At 42.5% G+C, this 23,827-nt stretch overlaps 2 protein-coding genes across 11 annotated transcripts; both read left to right on the top strand.

Annotated features, from left to right (window-relative positions):
- Nucleotides 1-347: 347 nt before the first annotated feature.
- Nucleotides 348-3,171, top strand: LOC109869638 (pre-mRNA-splicing factor SPF27). Of its 2 annotated transcripts, XM_020459908.2 has the most exons (7): nucleotides 351-748; nucleotides 1,474-1,566; nucleotides 1,722-1,792; nucleotides 1,946-2,107; nucleotides 2,234-2,284; nucleotides 2,453-2,533; nucleotides 2,627-3,171. In XM_020459908.2, exons 1-7 carry the CDS (start codon nucleotides 656-658, stop codon nucleotides 2,751-2,753), a joined length of 678 nt encoding a protein of 225 aa, XP_020315497.1. In that variant the 5' UTR covers nucleotides 351-655; the 3' UTR covers nucleotides 2,754-3,171. The 2 variants fall into 2 exon arrangements, with proteins under 2 accessions (XP_031660131.1, XP_020315497.1); XM_031804271.1 differs by having other exon boundaries at nucleotides 348-748; nucleotides 1,722-2,107.
- A 1,093-nt stretch (nucleotides 3,172-4,264) lies between these two features.
- LOC109869020 (E3 ubiquitin-protein ligase TRIM33) lies at nucleotides 4,265-23,657 on the top strand. 9 transcript variants are annotated; one of them, XM_031803495.1, is made up of 21 exons: nucleotides 4,265-5,078; nucleotides 8,557-8,675; nucleotides 8,811-8,958; nucleotides 9,368-9,500; nucleotides 9,717-9,833; nucleotides 10,133-10,247; nucleotides 10,624-10,770; nucleotides 10,965-11,082; nucleotides 12,006-12,436; nucleotides 12,817-13,002; nucleotides 13,450-13,506; nucleotides 13,970-14,179; nucleotides 15,198-15,339; nucleotides 15,531-15,594; nucleotides 15,830-15,992; nucleotides 17,540-17,958; nucleotides 18,153-18,276; nucleotides 19,199-19,273; nucleotides 19,642-19,794; nucleotides 22,587-22,637; nucleotides 22,824-23,657. In XM_031803495.1, the coding sequence occupies exons 1-21, from the start codon at nucleotides 4,304-4,306 to the stop codon at nucleotides 23,073-23,075; spliced, it is 3,999 nt and encodes a 1,332-aa protein (XP_031659355.1). In that variant the 5' UTR covers nucleotides 4,265-4,303; the 3' UTR covers nucleotides 23,076-23,657. The 9 variants fall into 9 exon arrangements, with proteins under 9 accessions (XP_031659355.1, XP_031659356.1, XP_031659357.1 ...); XM_031803496.1 differs by having other exon boundaries at nucleotides 12,009-12,436; nucleotides 22,824-23,655; XM_031803497.1 differs by having other exon boundaries at nucleotides 12,009-12,436; nucleotides 15,848-15,992; nucleotides 22,824-23,655.
- The last annotated feature ends 170 nt before the right edge of the window (nucleotides 23,658-23,827 follow it).

Consider the following 23,827-nt stretch of genomic DNA (forward strand, 5'->3'; position numbering starts at 1 on the left):
GCAAAATTTCTCATCGATGAAACATTTGATCTCGATACAGTTTTCTGTTCCCAAAACTAGAATATGTTATGAACAGAGTGGACTAAGTTTAGTAGACTTTACCTTTGCAAAAGTTTTAAAAAATCGTTATTTAAAAGGAGTGCAAAGGCGAATTTAGTTATTGCACACGCGCACTTCAGAGGTGGCGTTCCCTAACGGAAATATGCAGATACAGATATGCAGATATGCAGATACTTAGAACGCGCCAATAGGATCTTGCAAGCTCGTGTTAAGCTCGGCCCACATCCTTGCCTGTTCTCCCCTCTATGACAAATTTGTTCCCATTGAAAACGGCAGGCTGTGGTCTATCTTGATTTAGTTATAAAAATCTTCGGGCCGGCCACGTTGTTAGGATTCCACAAATTAGCACAGCCACAAAGTTAAAATTGGCTGTATCGTAAAAAATCATGAAAACGAACATTTGCTTTTTGATCATAATTTAAGGTTGGGGTTGATGTTGGCAGAGGGGTTAGGTTTGAAATGATAAGACAAATTATATAAATGGCGGGGTTTATGACTTTGTGGCTGTGGTGACTAGTAATGACCGCGTTGTTTTGCTGCTAAAACAACTAGCTAGTTAGCGGTGCTAGCTAGTAAACAAACAACTGAACTGAATATGTCTGGAACTTCATCAGTAGCTGGTGAAGTATTTGTAGACGCCCTGCCGTATTTTGACCAGGGTTATGATGCAGCTGGCGTCAGAGAGGCGGTAAGTATCTGCTCTATGGGCATAGTTATCAGTTGCTGACTAACGTTCGCTAGTCTAGCTATAGTTAGCTAACAGGCAAGTAACTGACATAGTTAGTTCAATCAGGGATCCTTAGAACGTCCCTTACCTAACCTTAATCATTTCACATGTCAACTTTATTGGGATGGCAACAATGAATGTACTGCTGGTGTACCATAACACTATCGGTGTGATCAAAGCGTAAGAGCGTCTACTAAGTGACTAAAATGTCAACGTAAAATGGGGTGACGTCCCAAGGACCTATGATAGACATGAGTAAGCCATGGAAGCAAAGTAACGTTACCAGGCTACTGTCAATAAAAAAAGTATTATCTTGCTAATCTGGTCGTGTTAGAATCATGCCTCAAGCAACCGCCATCATCGGCTAACGTACAATAACATACAGTAGCTAGCTAGCCAGGTCACCCCTCAAATTTTATTTTTATTTTACCTTTATTTAACTAGGCAAGATCAGTTAAGAACAAATTCTTATTTTCAATGACGGCCTAGGAACAGTGGAACTGCCTGTTCAGGGGCAGAACGACAGATTTGTACCTTGTCAGCTCGGGGGTTTGAACTTGCAACCTTCCGGTTACTAGTCCAACGCTCTAACCACTAGGCTACCCTGCCGCCCCAAAGAGGTACGAGTCTAGCTAGTTACTGTAGTACTATGCTGTCTGTTCATATGTATTCATTTCCATACACAGGCTGCAGCCTTGGTAGAAGAGGAGACTCGCAGATACAGACCTACAAAGAACTATCTCAGTTATATACCCACACCTGATTTCACTACCTTTGAAGTAAGTATCACTTACATGTTCCACATTCTATTAAAACAAAAAGCCATAAATTAATATGCACATAATGTCATGCTTATGGATTTTGACTGTCAACTGTGATGCTCTAGAATTACATTATGTGAAGCAAATACTAATGCTTATATATCACCCATCAGACTGAAATCATGAGGAACGAGTTTGAGAGGCTAGCAGCCCGGCAGCCTCTGGAACTTCTCAGCATGAAGAGGTCAACCCAGTCTACTCTTTTGCACATAGCAATATTTTTTAACCAGACTTTTTTTGCTAAAACATTCAATCACACATTCAGTTCGAAAGTGATGCATTTAAACCCTCGTTGTCCTGAGTGTATACCCAACTGTTTTATTTTTAACCTGTGCAGATATGAGCTTCCTGCTCCATCTTCAGGGCAGAAGAATGACATCACTGCATGGCAGGATTGTGTGAACAACTCCATGGCTCAGCTGGAGCATCAGGCAGTGCGCATTGAGAACCTGGAACTCATGGCACACTATGGCACCAACGCATGGAAGGTCTACAATGAGTGAGTCAGTGGCTGCTGCCTTGTTTTTTTTATTTTTTTAACACATACTTGTCCTGAAGAGTAAAGTATAGGTTCACAGGAACTTTTTGACATTGCCTTAATATTGGTCATTATTTCACTCTACAGTAACCTGGCCTTTATGATTGAATTGGCTCAAAAGGAACTACAGAAATGTAGGTAAGTAAATGGTGTGAAAACATTCTGTTACGATTTACAAGTCATGTATCACATTCATGGTTAGCTTGTTTAGTTGTAGTTTTGGAAAGAGTCTGACACATACTGTCAACAAGCTTCTGCATAATGTTTTTTTTAACAGCCTTTTCTGTTTGTGTTATTTTTTGGCAGAAAGCAGATTCAGGACTTGAACTGGCAACGAAAGAATGATCAGCTTGCAGGCGGGGCCAAGCTGAGAGAGCTGGAGTCAAAGTCAGTTCTGTAAATGTTGTATTTTTCATTACTGTTCTCTAAATGTGGTATGATTGTCAATGATTTTTAAATTCTTGCTATCTCTCGTAACAGTTGGGTGTCCCTCGTAAGTAAGAACTATGAGATTGAACGTGCCATCGTCCAGTTGGAGAATGAAGTTGGAAAGCTCAAACAGCAACAGGGTGACGAGAACAAGGAAAATATTCGACAGGACTTCTAGAACTCAAGCCTTGTGCGAGACCCCTTCTACAAAAAAATAAAATGTTAAGCTTGCAGCTGAGAACCAACATGAAAAGAAAAGGACTCTCCAAACTTTCAGAAGAACATATTTTCCTTGGCTCCACAGTTTCTTTACATTAGTGTCAGACAGTGACCATTGAAAAACCATGGGCCGTGTAAAGAACTTTTTCATTGTACCTCGAGATCACTTAAGATGTAAACTCTGTTCAATTTTTAAATGTTTGTCAATTTAAGTAGTTCTAAATTGAGGTAGAGTTAAGCATAACTAATGATGCTGTCTACCAAATGCACATGATTTCTTCCCATATGCTAGCATGTTTAGAACATTTGTGATACAATAAGATTTTTATTTTTTTATTTTTTTAAATCGACTTATAATAAAATGATGTTGAAACATGTGTGTTTGTTCATGGATTGTTTATGTCTACTGTCAAAAGTACCACCAACAGATGGGCCCTGATTCTTGCCTGTAAAAAGCCAAGACAATGAGACTTATCAATTTATTTGCCTGTATTTACCCCCCCAAAATGAAACGCTAATGTGGCTATCATAAACTACAAATGCCATGATAATCTGGACAAAACTGCTGAATCGAGGCAAAAGTAAGAATCTCTGGATTAACTAAATTGAGTATAATGAATAAATTGGCTACATTTCTTTAAATTGACAATTCTATGAGCCGTCTTGTGCAAGTTTTAAATTGACACATTACCCGTTAGCAAAGGTGTCAGAAATGACATGCAGGAGCTTGCTGGGATTTGTAGTTTTGCATGATGTCTACTTCCATGCTAATTAGCATTTTCGAATCACGAGTAAATAGTCATAATACCAATAAAACCTGGCAGTCAAACGGAATTGGTTCCAATTGTAATTTCACCATTATTTTTTCCCAATAGGGATTTTAGAAACACTTAAAATAAGGGCTGTGTTTCGTGTAGGATTACCCTGGTGTGATTATTTAATAACCATGTAAATCTCAAACAAGGTGATTTATCAGTATATTCGGCTCTATTTACTCCTAGAGTGTCCTAGAGAGACCTACACGGTTATCAAAACGTCACGCCAGGGTAAGCCCAAATAAAACAACCCTTTTTTAGTGTTTCTAAAATCCCGTATGGGAAAAGGAATGGTGGGAAAATGAATGGAACCATATCCCTGATTGACCGCTAGGTATTATGACTCATACTGTGGTACTCTATTGCAGAATTCCCTGCTGTCATATGACAATGAGTCAGGCCTAATATTTTTTTTGCGTGACTAAACTAAGCAAATGCTAATTTTTTTGTGCATGAGATTAGATTTTTATTTTAATATTTTAAATGTTTTGGAAATGTAAAGCATTACTTTGATATTATCCAAACATTAAAATGTCCTGTCATATTTGGGTCCTACGAATTATTTTGGAATGTTTATACTCTGTTATTGACACAGTCAAAGATAAAGACCGTGAATTACGTAATGACGTAGACAACACGTTTTTTACTCGGTACGTAGGACGTCCTGCCGGTTGCGGTTCAAAGAGGAAGGAAGATGGCGGACAACAAAGGCGAAGAGGATATGGAGAGCTCTTCCAAATTAGATTCAGAACCTCAGGGAGAGGATAGCGGAGACCCAGAATTGAAAGATGTGAATCCGCTGATTGCCATAGAGACAAATTTGAAAGAAGGAGAGGATTCACAATCCCAGGAGAATGATTCTCAGATGCCTAAACCCGCTAACGACGTCGTTAGCGGAGGAGGGGACGCTAGCAGCAACAGCGCGGGCACAGGGGAAGAAGGCAGCATTAGCAGTAATGTTAGCCCAGTTGGGAACACCAATGGTGGGACAACCGAATTGAAAAATGTGAATGCGGTGATTGTCATAGAGTCGAACTCGAAAGAAGGAGAGGATTCACAATCCCAGGAGAATATTTCCCAGGTGCCTACACCCGCTAACGTTAGCGGAGGAGGGGACGCTAGCAGCAACAGCGCGGGCGCAGTGGGAGAAGGCAGCACTAGCAGCAGCCCAGTTGGGAACACCAATGGGGGGACAACCGAGTCCTCGGCTGCTGGGGATACTGCTGGAACCTCACCAGCACTCACAACCGATATGTCCCCACCTCCAACAGTTCCACCAGCCAACCCCGTCATCCCAATAAACCTTATGGATACTTGCGCTGTGTGTAAACAAAGTCTCCAGACCCGTGACTGTGAACCTAAACTCTTACCGTGTCTTCACTCATTTTGCTTGAAATGTATCCCACTGCCAGAGCGACAAGTTACCGTACAGGTGCCTGGGCCGAACGGACAGCCAGACACCCACATAGGTGAGTGTAGTCTACCTTGAAGTGGGCAGGGGATGCACAATTGCTAGCTACTGTAGTGTAGGTACCAAGTATCAACAATTATGTATAAACGTTGAGTACCATGCAGCTGCCAAATGGTCAGCAAGCATAATAATATTGATTTTCACTGATAGCTGGGATTTGGAGATAGTGTATATATATATTACTCATATTGTGACTCTTACAATAACATGTTTCACAATGGCCCTAATCTAGTTATGGTAATACAACAGCATACTGAATAGGCAACAGCCCCTGGGCCTGATAGGCCGGCTATGGGCTATTCCAAGGTAACACCCAGACTCGGATGTTTTGCTTTAAAATGTGTGTCAAACAAAAAACAATGATTGTAAAGTTAAACGTCTGCACTGCTCTTTCAAGTAAATGTACATAGAGTTGCATGGTTCGTTTATGCCAGAAGAAGATTCATATTGAATGTCACATGTGCCCCAACTGCCAGAAACAGAATATAATTATTCTCAGTTTCTCTTATCAGTAAAGCGCCTTGGCCTAGGACCCAAAATTCAGTTTCACCGTCCCTTCTCAAGGTGGGAGGTTTGTCCATCCGCACAACATGATCACATGACAACTACACCAGAATAGGTGTAGGTAGCCTTGAAGTTAAGGCGTTGGGCCAGTAACCGAAAGGTAGCTAGTTTGAATACTGGAACCGACAAGGTGAAAAATCTTGGCATTTAACACACATCATGTGGAGTTGGGATTTGCAAAAAATATATTTTGCATTCATACATGTGTATAATATACACGTGTAATAGGACAATATAGGCATCCACCTAATTATTTTATATGTATTATACATAGACCTATAATGCCATTGACAAATCAAATGACAGATGAAACATGGTGATCTTGATTTCTGCTGAGAATAAATTATTGGCTTTCCAGGTGTAATTATTTGGCATTTTGCAGATTCAATTCACCTACACAGTAATGTCCAAAGTCAACTAACCAACTTTTTGCAGTTTTATGTAATGTTTAGTCCATGCCTATTTTTCCCTAGGCACAATTGTGGATTACTATTTACTTTGACTATCAATACTAAATTCTAGTAAACCAGATTTTGTTACATTAACCTTAGGCTAACTACTGACATTCAAAACTAATTTACATACATTTTATGGGTAAGTAAATGCTTAGGTCTAGATAATGGCCAACCAAGAACACAATTCCAGCATTGATTTCTGGCATTAAATCAAGGTAAAATGTTTTCCATTATAGTTGGGACCTTCTAGGGGTGGACATGTGGACAGACCATGTAGTTAGGCCATGGGCTGAACATGTCTGATCCCTAACCATTACGATACATTTGATAATGCCCAGGAACACTGCCCTTTCTGCTTGCCAGCACTCATTGCCTTCTCAAATGCCATTATGACACATCGGCCTACACCTAGTCTGGTCCTCCAAGATCTGTTTGCGTATTGCAGCCATCCCCTTATGGTCGTTGATGTGCCAAACTTTTGGCATTGACAATGACCATAGGGGGTTGGCTGCAATATTCAAAAACAGATCTAGGAGGACCAGACCAGGTGTAGGCCGATGTGTCATAATGGCATTTTCCAGAAGGCAATGAGTGCCAACGAGAAGAAAAAGATCTGGGACCAGTCTATTTCTATTCGATGCCTATGGTATTTTGGCCACTGTGGTCAGAACTATCCAAGGGTTGTTCTTTTTTTCTATTATGACCCACTTTGTCTTATCAACATGGCTAAGATTTGATGAATTTGATGTAAAACTTAAATAAACTCCTAAATAAGAACAATAGACCTAGACCTAACTCGTTACAATGCCAGCTCATATTGCTTTATTTGCACTAAGTCTAGGGGGGGGGGGGGGGTTGCCACTTGGTTTGGTATAAACTACCTACAGCTGATGGTTTGGTATAGACTCCATTCAGCTGATGAATTTGTTTTGGGGAAATGTAAACACTCACAGTTAAAGATTGAACTATGGATGCAGTCCATGAGATCGATATCATGGTGTTAAACATATTTTGAAGATACACACTGTTTATTTACAAAGATTCAAATTATAATCATAGGCCTAAATGAAGTATTAGGCCAATCATACAATGTTATATTTTGGTTTATTTGCCTTGCCCTCAAGGCAATTGTCTGAATGTGGAATCTGTTTTTAGATTCCATGTAGATATGTAGCAGTACAGCCTAACCATTAAATAAACAAACATGTGAACTAATGGTACAAGATTGTCAGCATCATATACATGTAGGCTATTCGAAAGGTCAGGCATGACAGGTGCAACAGAATTAGGCTATGTCTATTTAATAAGTTGGCCATTTTCATATTTCCCCTAGTCTGCTTTTCTAGGTTATATTCAAACATTCATGCATGACATTCTGCCTCACCTATTAGGTCATATAAATGGTATAATGTAACAATAACAGACCATGATTTTGAAAAATGTGAAATTCTATTTCGATACAATTTTTATGCAGTGCACTGCATGTATGTGTTTTGTATGCGCCCTGACTTGCCTCAGTTCAAAGTCTCACAGCTGCAGTGGCAGATCAGTCTTGGTGGTGTGGTCTCCTAAACCCTTTCAGCTGCACTCACAGCCAATCACTCACAGCCCCTTGCAGCTGGGGCTTACACCAAACCGGCTGTGTGCAGCATGAGCCGGTATAGACTGGCTCAAACTGGATTGAGCTGGTTTGTGCTGCATCCAGTAATGTACTCGGAAATGTAATTAATGGGTTTAAGGGAGTTGAGAGGAGTTAAGTTTGGGGGTGGAGCAGTTAAGGATTATGTATTCAACATTTAGCAGAAGGATATGTATTTTCATCACATCATTGCCCACTTTTGATACAGTTCACTGATTTGTGTGTCTCATATGAATATATTAATCTGTCATTATTCAGAAATCTTGAAAATAATATGAAATATTGGGGTGAATATGATAATTGAATGGATTTATAATCCCAACCCTCAAAGGGGAACTGCCTCATCCTCCACCAATGTGTAGCACCCACCTACTTAGACCCTATAATGTATTTCATAGTCCGCTATTATGGTACTTAACAATTCAGTTGTAGCATCTTTATTATTAATAGATTTAAGCACCAACCAATTGTAAAAGGTGAACTGACATGGCAGACGTTTTTTAAACAAAGCTACCCCCACAGTTCAGATTGTAGATGCAATAAAACTCATTTTCATCCCCACAATTTTTTTTGTGGTTGGGACAAGTTGCCAAAAGTTTAAAAGTAGTTGATCCAACTTGATGGTTGCATCCATCTCTTTTCTACACAGGCCTTTTGAATTGCCTCTGACCTCTGTAGTATCTGTATGCAAACTATTAGTGAGAAAATAGTTTTTTGTTGTTGTTGCTGATTTCAAATGATTTCTTTGTCAATTTCACCACTTAGGCTATAGGCCTAACCAGTGCTTCTATCTTGTCTCTTTCCTCGGTCTACTCTAGTGAATGTCATGCGGTGTGTAGTTTGTTGTCAAGACTGCAAACAAAGTGACATCATTGACAACTACTTTGTCAAGGACACCACCGAGGCCTCTAAGACTTCAGATGAAAAATCTGCACAGGTATACCACAATTTAACTCTAATTTAATTCAGTTAAGTTCAAGTGGATGGTTGATTTAATACAACTCCCTCATTATCAGCTGCATCTAGCCAAAGTTAGGTATCTAAGTGGCGTTGTGTGTTTTGTCTCATTCAGATGTGCACCAGTTGTGAGGACAATGCCGATACCATTGGGTTCTGTGCAGAATGTGGAGAGTGGTTGTGCAAAACCTGCATCGAGGCTCACCAGAGGGTCAAAATCACCAAGGACCACAAAATCCGCAAGAAAGAGGATGTCTCTGAAGGTAAATTGTCCAACAAACCTAAACACAATATGTGATGGATACCCTAGAATATCAAGTGACAATTTGACATTGCCTAGTTGGACTTGTAGATCGGAGGTTTCTATTTGCAAGTAGAAGGCTCTGGTGTAGGCATTTGGTGACTCTTAGGATGGCTGTAGTTTATCCAGGCCTTATAACTTCACAGCTGACTGGCTGTTGTCATGGTAACATGCTGCAGAATCAGTCAGTGCTCCAGTAGTAGTAGATTGGCCCTGCTGGTTCTCAGTATAGCTGACCTGCAGTACTATACTCTGTATTAATTAATGTATTTCTTTATCTCACATGTTCTTTCACTCTTAAAAACAAATTTAAAAAATATTGTTATTGCTCTCTCTTTCATACTTCCTTTTGTTTCTCTCGGTCTCTGTAGAGTCTGTAGGTGTGTCGGAACAGAGGCCTGTGTTCTGTCCCATCCACAAACAGGAGCCCCTGAAACTCTTCTGTGAAACCTGTGACACACTCACCTGCCGGGACTGCCAACTGCTGGAGCATAAGGAGCACCGGTAGGACATGCAGTACTGCATAGACAACATATGATCTTTAGAATAGGAAATCAAAATCTGTAGTGAATTCTGGTCGGTGGTGGATGGTAATAAGTTTGGTTTTGTGTTACATTCACACATATCCAGTGAGGATCGGGCACAATGAGAAAAACAGCAATCTAGTCCAGTGATCTAAGCCTTGGTGTTCCTTGCTGAACAGAGTTTCTCTTCTCTCAGGTACCAGTTTCTGGAGGAGGCCTTCCAGAACCAGAAAGGCATCATTGAGACGCACATGGTCAAACTGCAGGAGAAAAAGACCTATGTTCACTACTCTCACTCTCAGGTGACAAGCAGGTACAGCAGCATTCCCATCTCTCCTGTGAACGGGGCTTGTTTGGTGACTTCATAGCTGCAGGGTGAACGTTCCCCTAGGTACAGATCTAGAATCATCTTCCCGTTCTCCAATCCTAATCTTAACCATAGGTGGGGAAAAGGCTAAACTGACCCAAGATCAGCATCTAGGGGCCACTTCCCCACCCTACAGAGATTTCATAAGGGCTTTGTTTATGGGTTGAGAAGTAAAGTGCTCTTTTATTGTTTACTAGTGTGTCTCTAGTTTGAGTGTCCTTGTTTCCATCCCCGTTTCCATCCAGGATAAAGGAAGTTACTGATACCCATAAGAAGGTGGAACATGACATCAAGATAGCCGTGTTCACTCTTATCAACGAAATCAACAAGAAGGGCAAGTATTTACTGCAGCAGCTTGAGGTAAGGCCATCATGGTACCTATGCAAGGAATGCATTTGAACTCAACTCATTATGCTTTCAGGCCTAGAGACAGATTATGCCTAGTCCTGGACTAAAACACCCTTTCAATGGAGATTTTTTATCCAAGACTAGGGTTCGGTAAACCGTCCCTCAGTGTATTGTCGAGGCCTATGTATTGAGAAGAATGAATACCAAAGAATCACTATGAACTTAATTTGGCTCCTACATTGCCATATGATGTGAAGTTTATTCTGTGACATTACTTGGATACTGTTTTAATTTAATAAAAAAGGGTTCAGCCTTTACCCTAATTACATAGGCGGGTGGATGCCTGTTGGTAATGTTTTTCCCTACCGTTTGTCCCATGGTCCTCCAGAGTGTGACTAAGGAGAGGAGCATGAAGCTGTTGACCCAGCAGACAGACATCGCCAACCTGGCCAGGCAGATCCTCCATGTGCTCAACTTCACCCACTCTGCCATTAACAGCGGCAGCAGCACCGCCCTGCTTTACAGCAAGAGGCTGGTACGGAGAACAGATAAACATACACAAAAACAGTCTCAGGAAAAGCTAGCACATAACCTATTCTCCACAAAGGCCAAAGAGTGAACTATAATATGCAGAAGTTGCCCTATCCTAAATTGATCCTCTCTATAAACTATAGTCTATAAAGTATCTGCAAACCAATAACATCCCAATATCTTCATATGTGTCTGCAGATCATCTACCAGCTGCGCAAGGTCCTGAAGGCTGGACTGGAACCAGTGCCTCAGGCTAACGGAGCTGTTCGCTTTTTCTGTGACCCCACATTCTGGGCCAAGAACGTGGTCAACCTAGGTGAGAGGATTTACTACTCTATATGCAGGGAAGTCTGTTTCTGGCCACCGATGGTACAGTATAAAGCATTGCATAGAACGGGAGATATGCCTCTACCTGCACACTGATGATAGTGCTTCCCAATGGTGACCACAAGATTGGCAGATTGTTTGGCATAGTTTCACAGTTTGGACTCGGTGCATTAAATGTCTGTGCCTTTTTCTTTTTACGCTTGTATCCTTTGCATCGTGGTAGGATGGCAGATCATTTGACACGGTAATGTCTAGGGGACTGGTAAAGACTACCTATAGCTGATGGTTTGGTTTGGTATAGACTACCTACAGCTGATGGATTGGTTTGATATAGACTACCTATAGTTGATGGGTTGGTATGGTATAGACTACCTATAGCTGATGGGTTGGTTTGGCATAGACTACCTATAGCTGATGGGTTGGTTTGGCATAGACTACCTATAGCTGATGGGTTGGTTTGGCATAGACTACCTATAGCTGATGGGTTGGTTTGGCATAGACTACCTATAGCTGATGGATTGGTTTGGCATAGACTACCTATAGCTGATGGATTGGTTTGGCATAGACTACCTATAGCTGATGGATTGGTTTGGCATAAGCTACCTATAGCTGATGGATTGGTTTGGCATAAGCTACCTATAGCTGATGGATTGGTTTGGCATAAGCTACCTATAGCTGATGGATTGGTTTGGCATAAGCTACCTATAGCTGATGGATTGGTTTGGCATAAGCTACCTATAGCTGATGGATTGGTTTGGCATAAGCTACCTATAGCTGATGGATTGGTTTGGCATAGACTACCTACAGCTGATGGTTTGGTTTGGAATAGACTACCTACAGCTGATGGATTGGTTTGACATAGACATACACTCAGTCACTTACTTTAGCCTCTCCTCTCTCACCCCCCAACTGTAGGGAACCTGGTGATCGAGAAGATGCCCCAGGCTCAGCACCCTCCCAACATTATGGTGGGGCCCATCTCCCCGGGCCACGGCCACCCAGGCCACGGCAAAAGCCCCGGGCAGATCAATCTGGCCCAGCTCCGGCAGCAGCACATGCAGCAGCAAGCCTTCGCCCAGCAGAAACAGCAGCAGCAGCACCAACAACAACAACAGCAGCAGCAGCACCAACAACAACAGCAGCAGCAGCAACAACAACAACAACAGCAGCAGCAGCAACAACAGCAGCAGCACCAACAACAACAGCAGCAGCAGCAGCACCAACAGCAGCAGCACCAACAACAGCAGCAACACCAACAGAGGATCCAGGAACAGATGCGTATTGCCTCCCAAATGTCCCAGCAGCATCCCAGGCAGGCTGTACCTCAGATGGTACAGCAGCAGGTAGACTGAGGAGTACTGAATGTCTTTATGTTTTTAGGGTACCATTGTTCTCATCGATAGCAGTGGTGTAGTGGAGGGTAAATGCATTTTAACACCGCTTACTCACTTAGTTTATTTTGCACAAGCATTTATCCACTTATTGTGGAAAAAGGCATTGAAAATATTGAAAGTGTTAATTTACTCACTGTGAACAGTGATCAGCATTTACCCACCCACCCACTACATCACTGTTCGGAAGTGCTTTAGTCAACCCAGGTTAAATGTTTTTTTTGGACCTATAATAGTACTGAATATTATCTGTTGCTATAATGATTTTGTTCATGAGTTATACTTTTACCCGAAAATACAACTGCCTGTCCTCTGCTGTGTCTTCTCACTAGCCCCCGCGCCTCATCAGTATGCAGGCCCAGCAGAGGGGCCCCATGAACGGCGGGCCCAACATGTACCCCCCCCACCACCTGCGCTTGCCCCCGGGACAGGGCCGCATGCCCAGCTCCAGCGCCCAGCCACGCATGCCCAACGGCCAGCAATACTCCCCCATGATGCAGCCCCAGCTGCAGAGACAGGTCAGACTACACCACTTGCATTATGTCCCTGAGGGGATAAAAATATTTAATGAATTGAGTTGAGGTATAGATACATTATTACTCCACAAAAGGGAAATTGATCAGTCAACACATCCAAAGATGATATCCATAAAATAATAAACAAGAACAATCACATATACAGTAAACAATAGGGCGGCAGGTAGCCTAGCGGTTGAGAGCGTTGGGTCAGTAAACGAAAGGTCCCATGTTCGAATCACTGAACCAACTAGGTGAAAAATCGGTTGATGTGCCTTTGAGCAAGGCACTTAACCCTAATTGCTCCTGTAAGCTCTAGATAAGAGCGCCTGCTAAATGACTAAAATGTAATATGTTTTATGCAGAAACCGGTACTACTGATTGGCACAACTGTTGCCATTTGGTAGTAGGATTTTCACTGTGTATGTATGGGTACCTTTTTGTGTTTAGATGACTGTAGATTCTGAGATGAGCGACCACAGGTTTCGTTTGTTACATCTCACTGGGGTTTGGCACTTTTTCTACTTATACGTGAATGGTAGTCGTTACGGCCGGGACTTTACCAGTATCGCGATACTCGTTGGTATCGTGGCAAGGAAACAAAACGCAAAGCCGATTTAACGTCTTAAGGAAAACATCCCTAATGTTGGAAGCAAACATCATGATGTTGTCTCGAGTCACATTTATTTATTGTCCTAGCTATAGCACACTATATTTTACATACAGCAGGTTTTTAAAGGACCAAATAGTTCGGTCTGCTTTGTGTTTTTGCCATAGAAAGAATATTGCGATATTGGTATCGTCACAGTCCTATTAGTCGTGTTTCTTGTTGCATGGGCATGATTCGTGATTATGCTTCCAAAAATGACCTTTCAGCACGTTGTAGACCTGGTAGAATTAAACAATTAATAAATATTCAATCCTGCCGAAAATCTCTAGTTTTTGACTTCCTCCTTCTCTGTCCCTGTAGCATTCAAACCCAGGTCATGCTGGACCCTTCCCAGTGGCATCTCTCCACAACGTGAGCGCTGCCAACCCCACCAGTCCCACCAGTGCCAGCATGGCCAGCGCCCATGCCCACCGTGGCCCCGCCAGCCCCATAGTGGGCGCCATCGACCTCATCCCCTCCGTCACCAACCCAGAGAACCTGCCATGCCTACCAAACATCCCCCCCATTCAGGTGCACACAGCCCTCTGGGACCAGGCACATGTCACGCACTTCCAAATCTCACCATGCCTGCTTCCATTCTCATCCTTTCTCCTGGCCCCCACCCTTTTGCTTTTTGTAGATCTGAGGGGAATGGATAAGTATGAGTAATATGATGAATATTCAATGTATACTGCACAAAATATAAATGCAACAATTTCAAAGATTTTACTGAGTTACAGTTCATATAAGGAAATCAGTCAATTTAAATAAATTCATTCGGCCCTAATCTGTGGATTTCACATGACTGGGCAGGGGTGCAGCCATGACTGGGCCCACCCACTTGGGACCAGGGCCCAGCCAATCAATGAGTTTTTTCCCCACAAAAGGGCTTTATTACAGATAGAAATGTGGAGGTCCTGGGCTGGCGTGGTTACAACGTGGTCTGTGGTTGTGAGGCCGGGTGGATGTGCTGCCAAATTTTCTTAAACGATGTTGGAGGCGGCTTATGGTAGAGAAATTAACAGTCATTTCTCTGCCAACAGCTCTGGTGGACATTCCTGCAGTCAACATGCCAATTGCACACTCACTCAAAACTTGAGACATCTGTGGCATTGTGTTTTGTGACAGAACTGCACATTTTAGTGACCTTTTATTGTCCCCAGCACAAGATGCACTTGTGTAAAGATCATGCTGTTTAATCAGCTTCTTGATATGCCACACCTGCCAGGTGGATGGATTATCTTGGCAAAGGAGAAATGCTCACTAACCAGCAAAATGAGATTTTTTTTTAATTTCAGCTCACGAAACACTTCACGTGTTGTGTTTTTATATTTTTGTTCAGTATAGTTTCTGCCATACTGCTTTATACCTATCTGTGCTCATTGAAGGGGGTAGGAAGCGGAACGGAACCTGGCTCAACTTAGATTAAATCAAATGTGGTGCTCATACATATACATGGCGATACTTCATCAGAAATGTTCACAAGGTGAACTAAAAATGACCACTAATTCAGTGTTATCCTGTGGCTGGATGTTTGTGGCGCCATCAGCTGGAAGACGCGGGCTCCAGCAGCCTGGATGCCCTACTGAGTCGCTACATCTTAGCCAGCACATACCCTCAGCTGGGCCTGGGGCCCCCCGGGAACATGAACCTCTCCCACGGACCCTCCACACACTCCCCTGGCTCCTCAGGTACTGGAGGACGACTCTACTACAACGAGCACAAACACTTTCTTCACACACAGCTTCAATCCAATCTATGATTTTAAATCATTTGCTCAAATCACTGTCATGGCTATCATGTTTAACGAAGAAATGGTTTTTCTTACATGACTTCTATATTACTGCCTCATCCTTGCTCACTGTCTATCTCCCACCCGTAGGCTTATCAAACTCCCACACGCCTGTGCGGCCATCCAGTACGTCCAGCACAGGAAGCAGGGGCAGGTAATGACACAGGCCAAGCACTAGACGTCTGCTCAAACACAAGGGCTCTTGCATTACTGTGAGACAATGATGAGAAAATGACACTATTACATAAAACTGTGATGGGTAGAAGGTAGCATTGCAGATACTGAACCATTTGAGTAAGCTAGTCACTCCTGAACAATTAATCTCACTGGCATACATAGTTATACATATATTTATGTAAGGGAGGTATTTTGTGTGTGTGTCTCATAAGCTGTGGATCTGCGGGTAGGCCAGGGCCAGCAAGTGGCCCAATCGAACAGCAGGTCAAAGTCAAGCAGGAGCCCGGAGCTGAGAAGGAGTGTGGTTTCTCGGGAACCACCACCTCCAACGTCAAAACGGAACAAGGGAAGGATGGAGGGAGGAGCGCGTGCATGGTAACACACCTAACTGCCCAGCTCTTTCAGCTCCTTTTAGCTTGCTAGACCAAGATCTAAACTCAGCAAAAAAATAAACATCCTCTCACTGTCAACTGTGTTTATTTTCAGGTAACTTAACATGTGTAAATATTTGTATGAACATAAGATTCAACAACTGAGACATAAACTGAACAAGTTCCACAGATGTGTGACGAACAGAAATTGAATGTGTCCCTGAACAAGGGGGGGGGTCAAAAGTAACAGTCAGTATCTGGTGTGGCCACCAGCTGAATTAAGTACTGCAGTGCATCTCCTCATGGACTGCACCAGATTTGCCAGTTCTTGCTGTAAGATATTACCCCACTCTTCCACCAATGCAACTGCAAGTTCCCGGACATTTCTGGGGGGAATGGCCCAGCCCTCACCCTCCGATCCAATAGGTTCCAAATGTGCTCAATGGGATTGAGATCCAGGCTCTTCACTGGTCATGGCAGAACACTGACATTCCTGTTTTGTAGGAAATCACGCACAGAATGAGCAGTATGGCTGGTGGCATTGTCATGTCAGGAAGAGGAAGGGTACCACATGAGGGAGGAGGATGTCTTCCCTGTAACGCACAGCGTTGAGATTGCCTGCCCCAGACCATGACAGACCCTCCACCTCCAAATCGATCCCGCTCCAGAGTACAGGCTACGGTTTAACGCTCATTCCTTTGACGATAAACGCAAATCCGACCATCACCTCTGCTGAGACAACCGTGACTAGTCAGTGAAGAGCACTTTTTGACAGTCCTGTCTGGTCCAGTTGTTGCCGGTGAGGACCTGCCTTAGAACAGGCCTACAAGCCCTCAGTCCAGCCTCTCTCAGCCTATTGCGGACAGTCTGAGCACTGATTGAGTAATTGTGCGTTCTTGGTGTAACTCGGGCAGTTGTTGTTGCCATCTTGTACCTGTCCCGCAAGTGTCATGTTCGGTTGTACCGATCCTGTGTAGGTGTTACACGTGGTCTGCCACTGCGAGGACGTTCAGCTGTCCGTCCTGTCTCCCTGTAGCGCTGTCTTAGGCGTCTCACAGTACGGACATGGCAATTTATTGCCCTGGCCACGTCTGCAGTCCTCATGTCTCCTTGCAGCATGCCTAAGGCACGTTTATGCTGATGACCCTGGGAATCTTTCTTTTGGTGTTTTTCAGTCAGTAGAAAGGCCTCTTTAGTGTCCCTAAGTTTTTATAGCTGTTAGTGTCTTAACGACCGTTCCACAGGTGCATGTTCATTAATTATGGTTCATTGAACAAGCATGGGAAACAGTGTTTAAACCCTTTAAATGAAGATCTGTGAAGTTATTTGGATTTTTACGAATTATCTTTGAAAGACAGGGTCCTGAAAAGAGGATGTTTCTTTTTTTGCTAAGTTTATATCTAGCAGGTATCGGTCTACCTGAGGCTATCTATATAAGATGCTTGTTTGTTGAACAACAGAGGTTTTCGGCCTCACTTCTTGACGCTAAACCAGAATTCTAAATGTACTTAACCCAGTTTTTTGTTCTTGTGTGTGTGTTTTGTCCCACAGATGAGTAGTTCAGAGAGCAGACGTACTCCCCCTCTCCCCGTGTTGGGCTCTGTGACTTCTGGCTCCTCTGTCCAGGACATCCTCAAGAAGGTGGGGGAGCATGTCAAAACTGAGCCCCAGGACCAGGAGGCCTGCAGTGGGGCCAACAGGCCTGGCAACGCCCCTATCACCACCAGCAGCACATCCACTGTGGCCTCTGCCGCACTGCTGACCAATGGTAAGGGAGCCGCATCCGCTGCCCTGCGTTCTCCACGCACTGCACAGGGGACCAACCAGAGCGGGGCAGGAGGGAAGGAGGACGACCCCAACGAGGACTGGTGTGCTGTATGCAACAACGGGGGAGAGCTGCTTTGCTGCGACCGCTGCCCCAAAGTCTTCCACATCACCTGTCACATCCCCACCTTGAAGTGCTCCCCGAGGTGAGCCCCGGATGCGCGGCCGGCGTTGACTACAGTAGATGTCAGAATGAGAATGAATTTCATTTATATAGCACCTTTAACTCCAAGCCTTTTACATTGGATGCTGATATCTTGCTATACATCAGCTATCATTTTCCCATGTCTATATATCTGGATTATTGCTTCACATTTTCTTTCTGTTTCTCCCCTCTCAGTGGTGAGTGGATGTGCACGTTCTGCCGGAGCCTGGCAAGCCCGGAGATGGAGTACCAGCCTGACGATGAGCCTCGTGACGAGAAGGACAACAGTGAGCAGGGCCTGAGTCCTGAGGACCAGAGGGTCAGTGGAGCCATCCACCTGTAATACCTAGAACATGTCAAACTCTTTCCACAGAGGGCTGAGTTTGCAGGTTTTCACTCCTCCCTTGTACTTGATTGATGAATGAAGGTCACTGATTAGTAAGGAACTCCCCTCACCTGATTGTCTAGGTCTTAATTGAAAGGAAAAACCAGCAGACACTAGGCCTTCCATGGAATAAGTTTGACACACCACACCTAGGTCTTTCCCTGCTTAAAGTTGGAAGGACTTTCCGTAGGATTAGTAGTTTCTACTGCCACTGCCATTTCAATACATTTCCTCACTACGTACATCAGTGAATTTTCATTGACCCTGTTCCTGGAGAGATATCGCCCTGAATGTTTTCGCTCCAGCCTTAATTTAGCGCACCTGATGGTAATAATAATTAGCTGTTTAATAAGCTGAATCAGGTTAGTTACAACTGGGGTTGGAGCGAAAACCTACAGGAAGGCAGCTCTCTGGGAACAGAGTTGTAGAGCCCTACTTTAGATGCCCTTATATTTGAGGAGTGAATCAGTGTGAATGAAGGCAGTACAGCTCTCTAAGGTTGCATAGCGGTTAAGAGCGTTTGGCCAGTAAACGAAAGGTTGCTGGTTTGAATCCCCTAGCCGACTAAGTAAAAAAAAATGGTTGACGTACCCTTGAGCAAAGCACTTAACCCTAATTGCTCCTGCAAGTCATTCTGGATAAGAGCGTCTGTTAAATGACTAAAATGGAGTATGTGAGTTCCTGGCAACTTGTATTGAGTATGTTTGTAGTCATGAAGCCAGACTCCTTCCATTTTTATTTGCTGTGTTCAGACATTGGGACAGATGCCTCAGTCTCTCTCTCTAGCTGAGGAATGATAAGGACTTGTGTAATGTTCTCCTGCATAACCACCACCCCTATCTCTCACTCCCTGCAGAGGTGTGAGCGCCTCCTGCTGTATGTTTTCTGCCATGATCTCAGTGAGGGGTTCCAGGAGCCTGTCCCTCCCTCTGTAAGTATCTCAAGCATGTAAAAGGCAATGCCACCGTTATTCTATCTGACCTTGATGGCCAAATATACTCTTCTCCTTTACTGAGTACAGCCTCCTGGTTTTCTTCCTTCTTGGGACCTTTTTCCTGGCCACTGTGTTCTTTATTTTACCATTGGTTTCTTTGGGGTCTTGGCCTGAGTTTCTGTAAAAGCACTGTGTCAACTGCTTATGTAAAAAGGGCTTTATAAATACATTTGATTGGTTTATTGACCCTGCCCAATACACCCAGCACCACATTACATAATCATTGTGGCTATAACCATAATGTTCTGTATGTTAAATGAATGAACCAATATGGCTCTCAAACCACAGTGTTCCCCTCTCACCAGATCCCTAATTACTACAAGATCATCAAGAAGCCCATGGACTTGACCCTGGTGAAACAGAAGCTACAGTTGAAGCATGTCCAACACTACCAGAGCCCGAAGGAGTTTGTCTCGGATGTGCGCCTGGTCTTCAGCAACTGTGCCAAGTACAATGAGGTGAGTGGGCATGACTTCCAGGCATGAGGAGATAAAAATAAAAAATATGGTTTATTTTTTATTTTTAACCTTTATTTAACTAGGGGAGGGGGCTGATTGATAGTTGAATGGATGCAGGAGGCCACATGCACACTAATACTGTATGCTGACAGTGGGAATACATTATTCAGAAGGTTGATCTTTATCACACTGTTTGGCATGGATTTGTGCACCCACAGGGATTAACACTGGATGACTGAATGCAGTTACTGTGTACTCACACTATACTGTTTGTTGTGAATGTGGTGTTGCCAAACTAATTAGCTGTTTTTCTAACCTGAATATTTTCATGGCCACTAATGTAATGTCTTTCTGGTCAGTTATTTTGTACGTAGTGGGATAGTCTGCTGTCATAAGACTTCTTGATTTGTTTACTGAGGAGTTAACAAAACAAGCAAACCTATAAAGCATTGACTATAATTGCCATAATATATTAGTTCAGAGATTTGTCATTCTAAATAACTTTCTTGCAGAGATGACCCTTTAAACAGCTAATGGGTTGCTTTTTGTCTGTATTCATTATAGCTAACTGTTTCTATCAACAAAAATATAAACACAACATGCAACAATTTTCAAAGATTTGACTGAGTTACAGTTCACAAAAGGAAATGTCAATTTAAATAAATTCATTAAGCCCTAATCTATGGATTTCACATGACTGGCACGCATGGCTGCACACCTACCCAATCAGATCTAGTTTTTCCCCACAAAAGGGCTTTAAATCACAAACAGAAATACTCCTCAGTTCCCCTTGTCAGAAGCTATTGTCCCCAGCACAAGGTGCCCCTGTGTAATGATCATGATAATCCATTCACCTGACAGGGGTGATATATCTTGGCAAAGGAGAAGTGCTCACTGACAGGGATATAAACAAACTTGTGCATAAAATTTAATAGAAATACGTTTTTTTGTGTATATGGAAAAATTCTGGAATTATTTATTTTGGCTCTTGAAACATGGGACTAACACTTGACATGTTGCGTTTATATTTTTGTTCAGTGTAGTTGTCATTGACTGTGCCACACAAGTCCTGGATCTTAAAGCAGAATTTAGCTTTTTTACAACCAAATGTTATAGAATGGTCCGGACCCTTCAAAAAATAATACATTTTGCGATTTCACTTGTTTTTGAGAAATGTACTGCAAAAATATTTATGTTTCCTCATCCACGTTGTGTGGTATGGGGGCTCTGAAAAAACATGAACAAATGCTCTAAAAACACCCACATGCGTACTTTTAGTAACAGAAATGCTCTCAGTATAGTGATGTAGGTCTTCGGGATGTTGAACACATGAAATTGTCATTCCGAACTTTATCTGCAACATTATATTCCATTTTGTGCGACTCGAGCTGTTTCCCCTATTCAGCTGTTCCATTCTCAGTGTAGCCTGCTGCTATAGGTAACTGCCAAAATAAAGGAAACACCAACATTGTCTTAATAGGGTGTTGAGCCAACAGAACAACTTCAATGCACCTTGGCATAAATTCTAGAAGTGTCTGGAACTTCCTGTGTGGAAGCACCTTCTTTCAATATACTTTATACCCCTCATTTACTCAAGTGTTTCCTTTTACTTTGGCAGTTACCTGTATAATGGACGTAGCAGTCGACTTGCAACAAAATGAAATATAACGTTGTGGATTAAGTTCAGAATGCCACAATTTCATGTGTACAACATGTAAAGACCTGCAACAATATACTAATAGCTTTTCTGTTTCTAAAATGACTAATTTGGGTGATTTTGAAGCCTTTGTTCATATTTGTCAGAGCCCACATATTCCACAAAGAGAATAAGGAAATGAAGCGCTGGTTAGTGGTAAGTGAAATTGCACGAAAAGGGTCTGGTACCTTTTTTAAGATGCTGTTTACATCAAAATTAGATTTGGTTGTAAGAAAAAAAAGAAGCTACATTCTACTTTTTAGTGTAATAATGAATAGTTTAAATCTGATACTAATCCAAATACTTAACTTTTTGAATGCAAAAGACTTGTCCCATGTGTGTGGGATTGTCATCTTTGGCTTTGTAAGTCAACGTGTATCTGAATTGGACCTTTTGATATAGTGTCAAACATGTTTTCAAGTGATGTGTTTAGGAGGAAAGGTAATTTACAAAGTGGTTGGTATTCAACATTGATTTGAAATGGAACAGAGGGAAACAATATGATACCTTGAGAAAATCAATGAGGAACTGAGTTGTGATAGTGACGTTAAAACATTTCCTATTGGCTGCAGTTGACATAGTCAGCAGTTCAGCTCAATGTGCCATATATGCTACTTATGCATAAGTTACGATTTCCAAGGACACTTACTAGGTATTAGTGAAGGAACTGTCAGTGTCAAGGATAGGAAATATCAAGCTAAACAATTTAGCAGGGAGAGAAAGTGAAAGCTGTCACTCCCAGGAATATGCCAGGACCCAGAGCAAGGCTATGGATGCTGTTCAGAATTCTCTCAGCAGGCAGAAGCAGCCAGGTAAAGACAGACCATAGACTAGACTAGCTTGGAAATGTAATGACAAGATTTACCCAATGACTGTAAGCTGCAACCTCAGTAAGTGAAACAAGTTTATGGAGGGTTGACAGACACAAACCATATTTGGACACAAGTTCACTAAGGAATGTATTTTCCTTAGGCCCAAAGACCTAGGGTAGTGACGGTACACATGGTTGTTACCTATAACCTGTCTGTACTGTGAAACCCCCCCCTCCCCTTCTGCTTTTTTGTATTTTATTGTACTGTTATCGCCCCTTTTTTAGATGTCTCGAATAATCCAGGTATATGATGAGGAGAAACAGAGTAATGTGCAGGTAAGCTGTTTCTAATACACATGGAGGGTAAAGGTTCAGCTGCCCACTCTGCCACTAGGAATGTTAACCCACTAATGTACTCCTCCCATTCCTTACCCATTCATCCCTCCTGTTCAATGGTACCCGCACACCCCACCTCGCCCTTCCTCATACTCTCCCCCTCTTTCCTTCCCTCCCTCCCGGCAGGCGGACTCCGAGGTGGCGGAGGCAGGGAAAGCTGTGAGTTTGTACTTTGAGGAGAGGCTGCTGGAGCTCTATCCAGATGAGAGTTTCCCTGAGGTACCAGAGGAGCCCGAGGTACCAGAGGTTCCCGAGGAGACCCAGGCCCCAGCTGGAGAGGGAGAGGAGGCGGATCTCACAGAAGACTCAGAGGATGAGTTTGTGCAGCCTAAACGCAAGCGGTTAAAAACGGATGAAAAGCCGATGCACATCAAGTGAGAATCATTGTGTTAAAAGAGGAAAAGAGAAGGTCAAGAGAAGTGAAAGGATTTTGTCTTCCTCATCTCATGTTTTTTGCTTTTTTTCCCTTTAAGACCACATACGTAAAATGCAGGACCTATTGTACAAATGTACAGGTTTATTTCATCCTTTTCCTCTTTTTAAAGAGTTATTGTAAAATAGAAATTAAATCAATCTGTGTTTCCGGCAAACTGGACTTTTTAAAGACCTCCATTTCCTCTTCTGTGGCAATTTTATGGATGTTTAAGAAAGTGCTTGTACAGATTTTAAAGTATGATTTGTTTTAAAGTATAATTTTGTTTGCAGTAGTTAAATGAATAATACGTCTTTTTTTCTATTATCATTTATGTTTGTAAATCTGTGAAACTTGCTTTATAAAGTATCTGAAACTCCTATTTCCCCTAATCTTGATGGACTATAAAGTTTGACATTAATTACCTACCAAGTATTTGTTGTATGTTTGTTGAAATATTTGACCTGCTGTAAATAAGAGAAAACGAATGAGGAAAAACCAGTGATTTGTTAGGTATTTCATCAATAAATAAAATATGTTCAAATATTTCCTGTAAATAGTATTGATATCAATGTTGCAAGACAAGACTTCATTTCAGGCTGAGAAAAAAAATTGTTAAGGTCAACTTCCCCTAAGAACCAACTTCTCTGGTTTCAAATGGCCTATGTGGCATCTATATGAGTACATTTGTTAATGAAGTCGATCTTGTCCCAAACTG

The sequence above is a fragment of the Oncorhynchus kisutch genome, linkage group LG24 (assembly GCF_002021735.2).
Source record: "Oncorhynchus kisutch isolate 150728-3 linkage group LG24, Okis_V2, whole genome shotgun sequence".
NCBI classification, from domain to species: Eukaryota; Metazoa; Chordata; class Actinopteri; order Salmoniformes; family Salmonidae; genus Oncorhynchus; species Oncorhynchus kisutch.

Bases quoted from the DNA above. Each gene is read 5' to 3' on its own strand.
- LOC109869020 (XM_031803495.1), top strand. From the start codon at position 4,304: ATGGCGGACAACAAAGGCGAAGAGGATATGGAGAGCTCTTCCAAATTA. The intron at 9,501-9,716 runs GTAGGACATGCA...CTCTTCTCTCAG, and splicing joins CTGGAGCATAAGGAGCACCG to GTACCAGTTTCTGGAGGAGG. The intron at 15,595-15,829 runs GTAATGACACAG...GTGTCTCATAAG, and splicing joins AGCACAGGAAGCAGGGGCAG to CTGTGGATCTGCGGGTAGGC.
- LOC109869638 (XM_031804271.1), top strand. From the start codon at position 656: ATGTCTGGAACTTCATCAGTAGCTGGTGAAGTATTTGTAGACGCCCTG. The intron at 1,567-1,721 runs GTAAGTATCACT...ATCACCCATCAG, and splicing joins CTGATTTCACTACCTTTGAA to ACTGAAATCATGAGGAACGA. The intron at 2,108-2,233 runs GTGAGTCAGTGG...TTCACTCTACAG, and splicing joins GCATGGAAGGTCTACAATGA to TAACCTGGCCTTTATGATTG.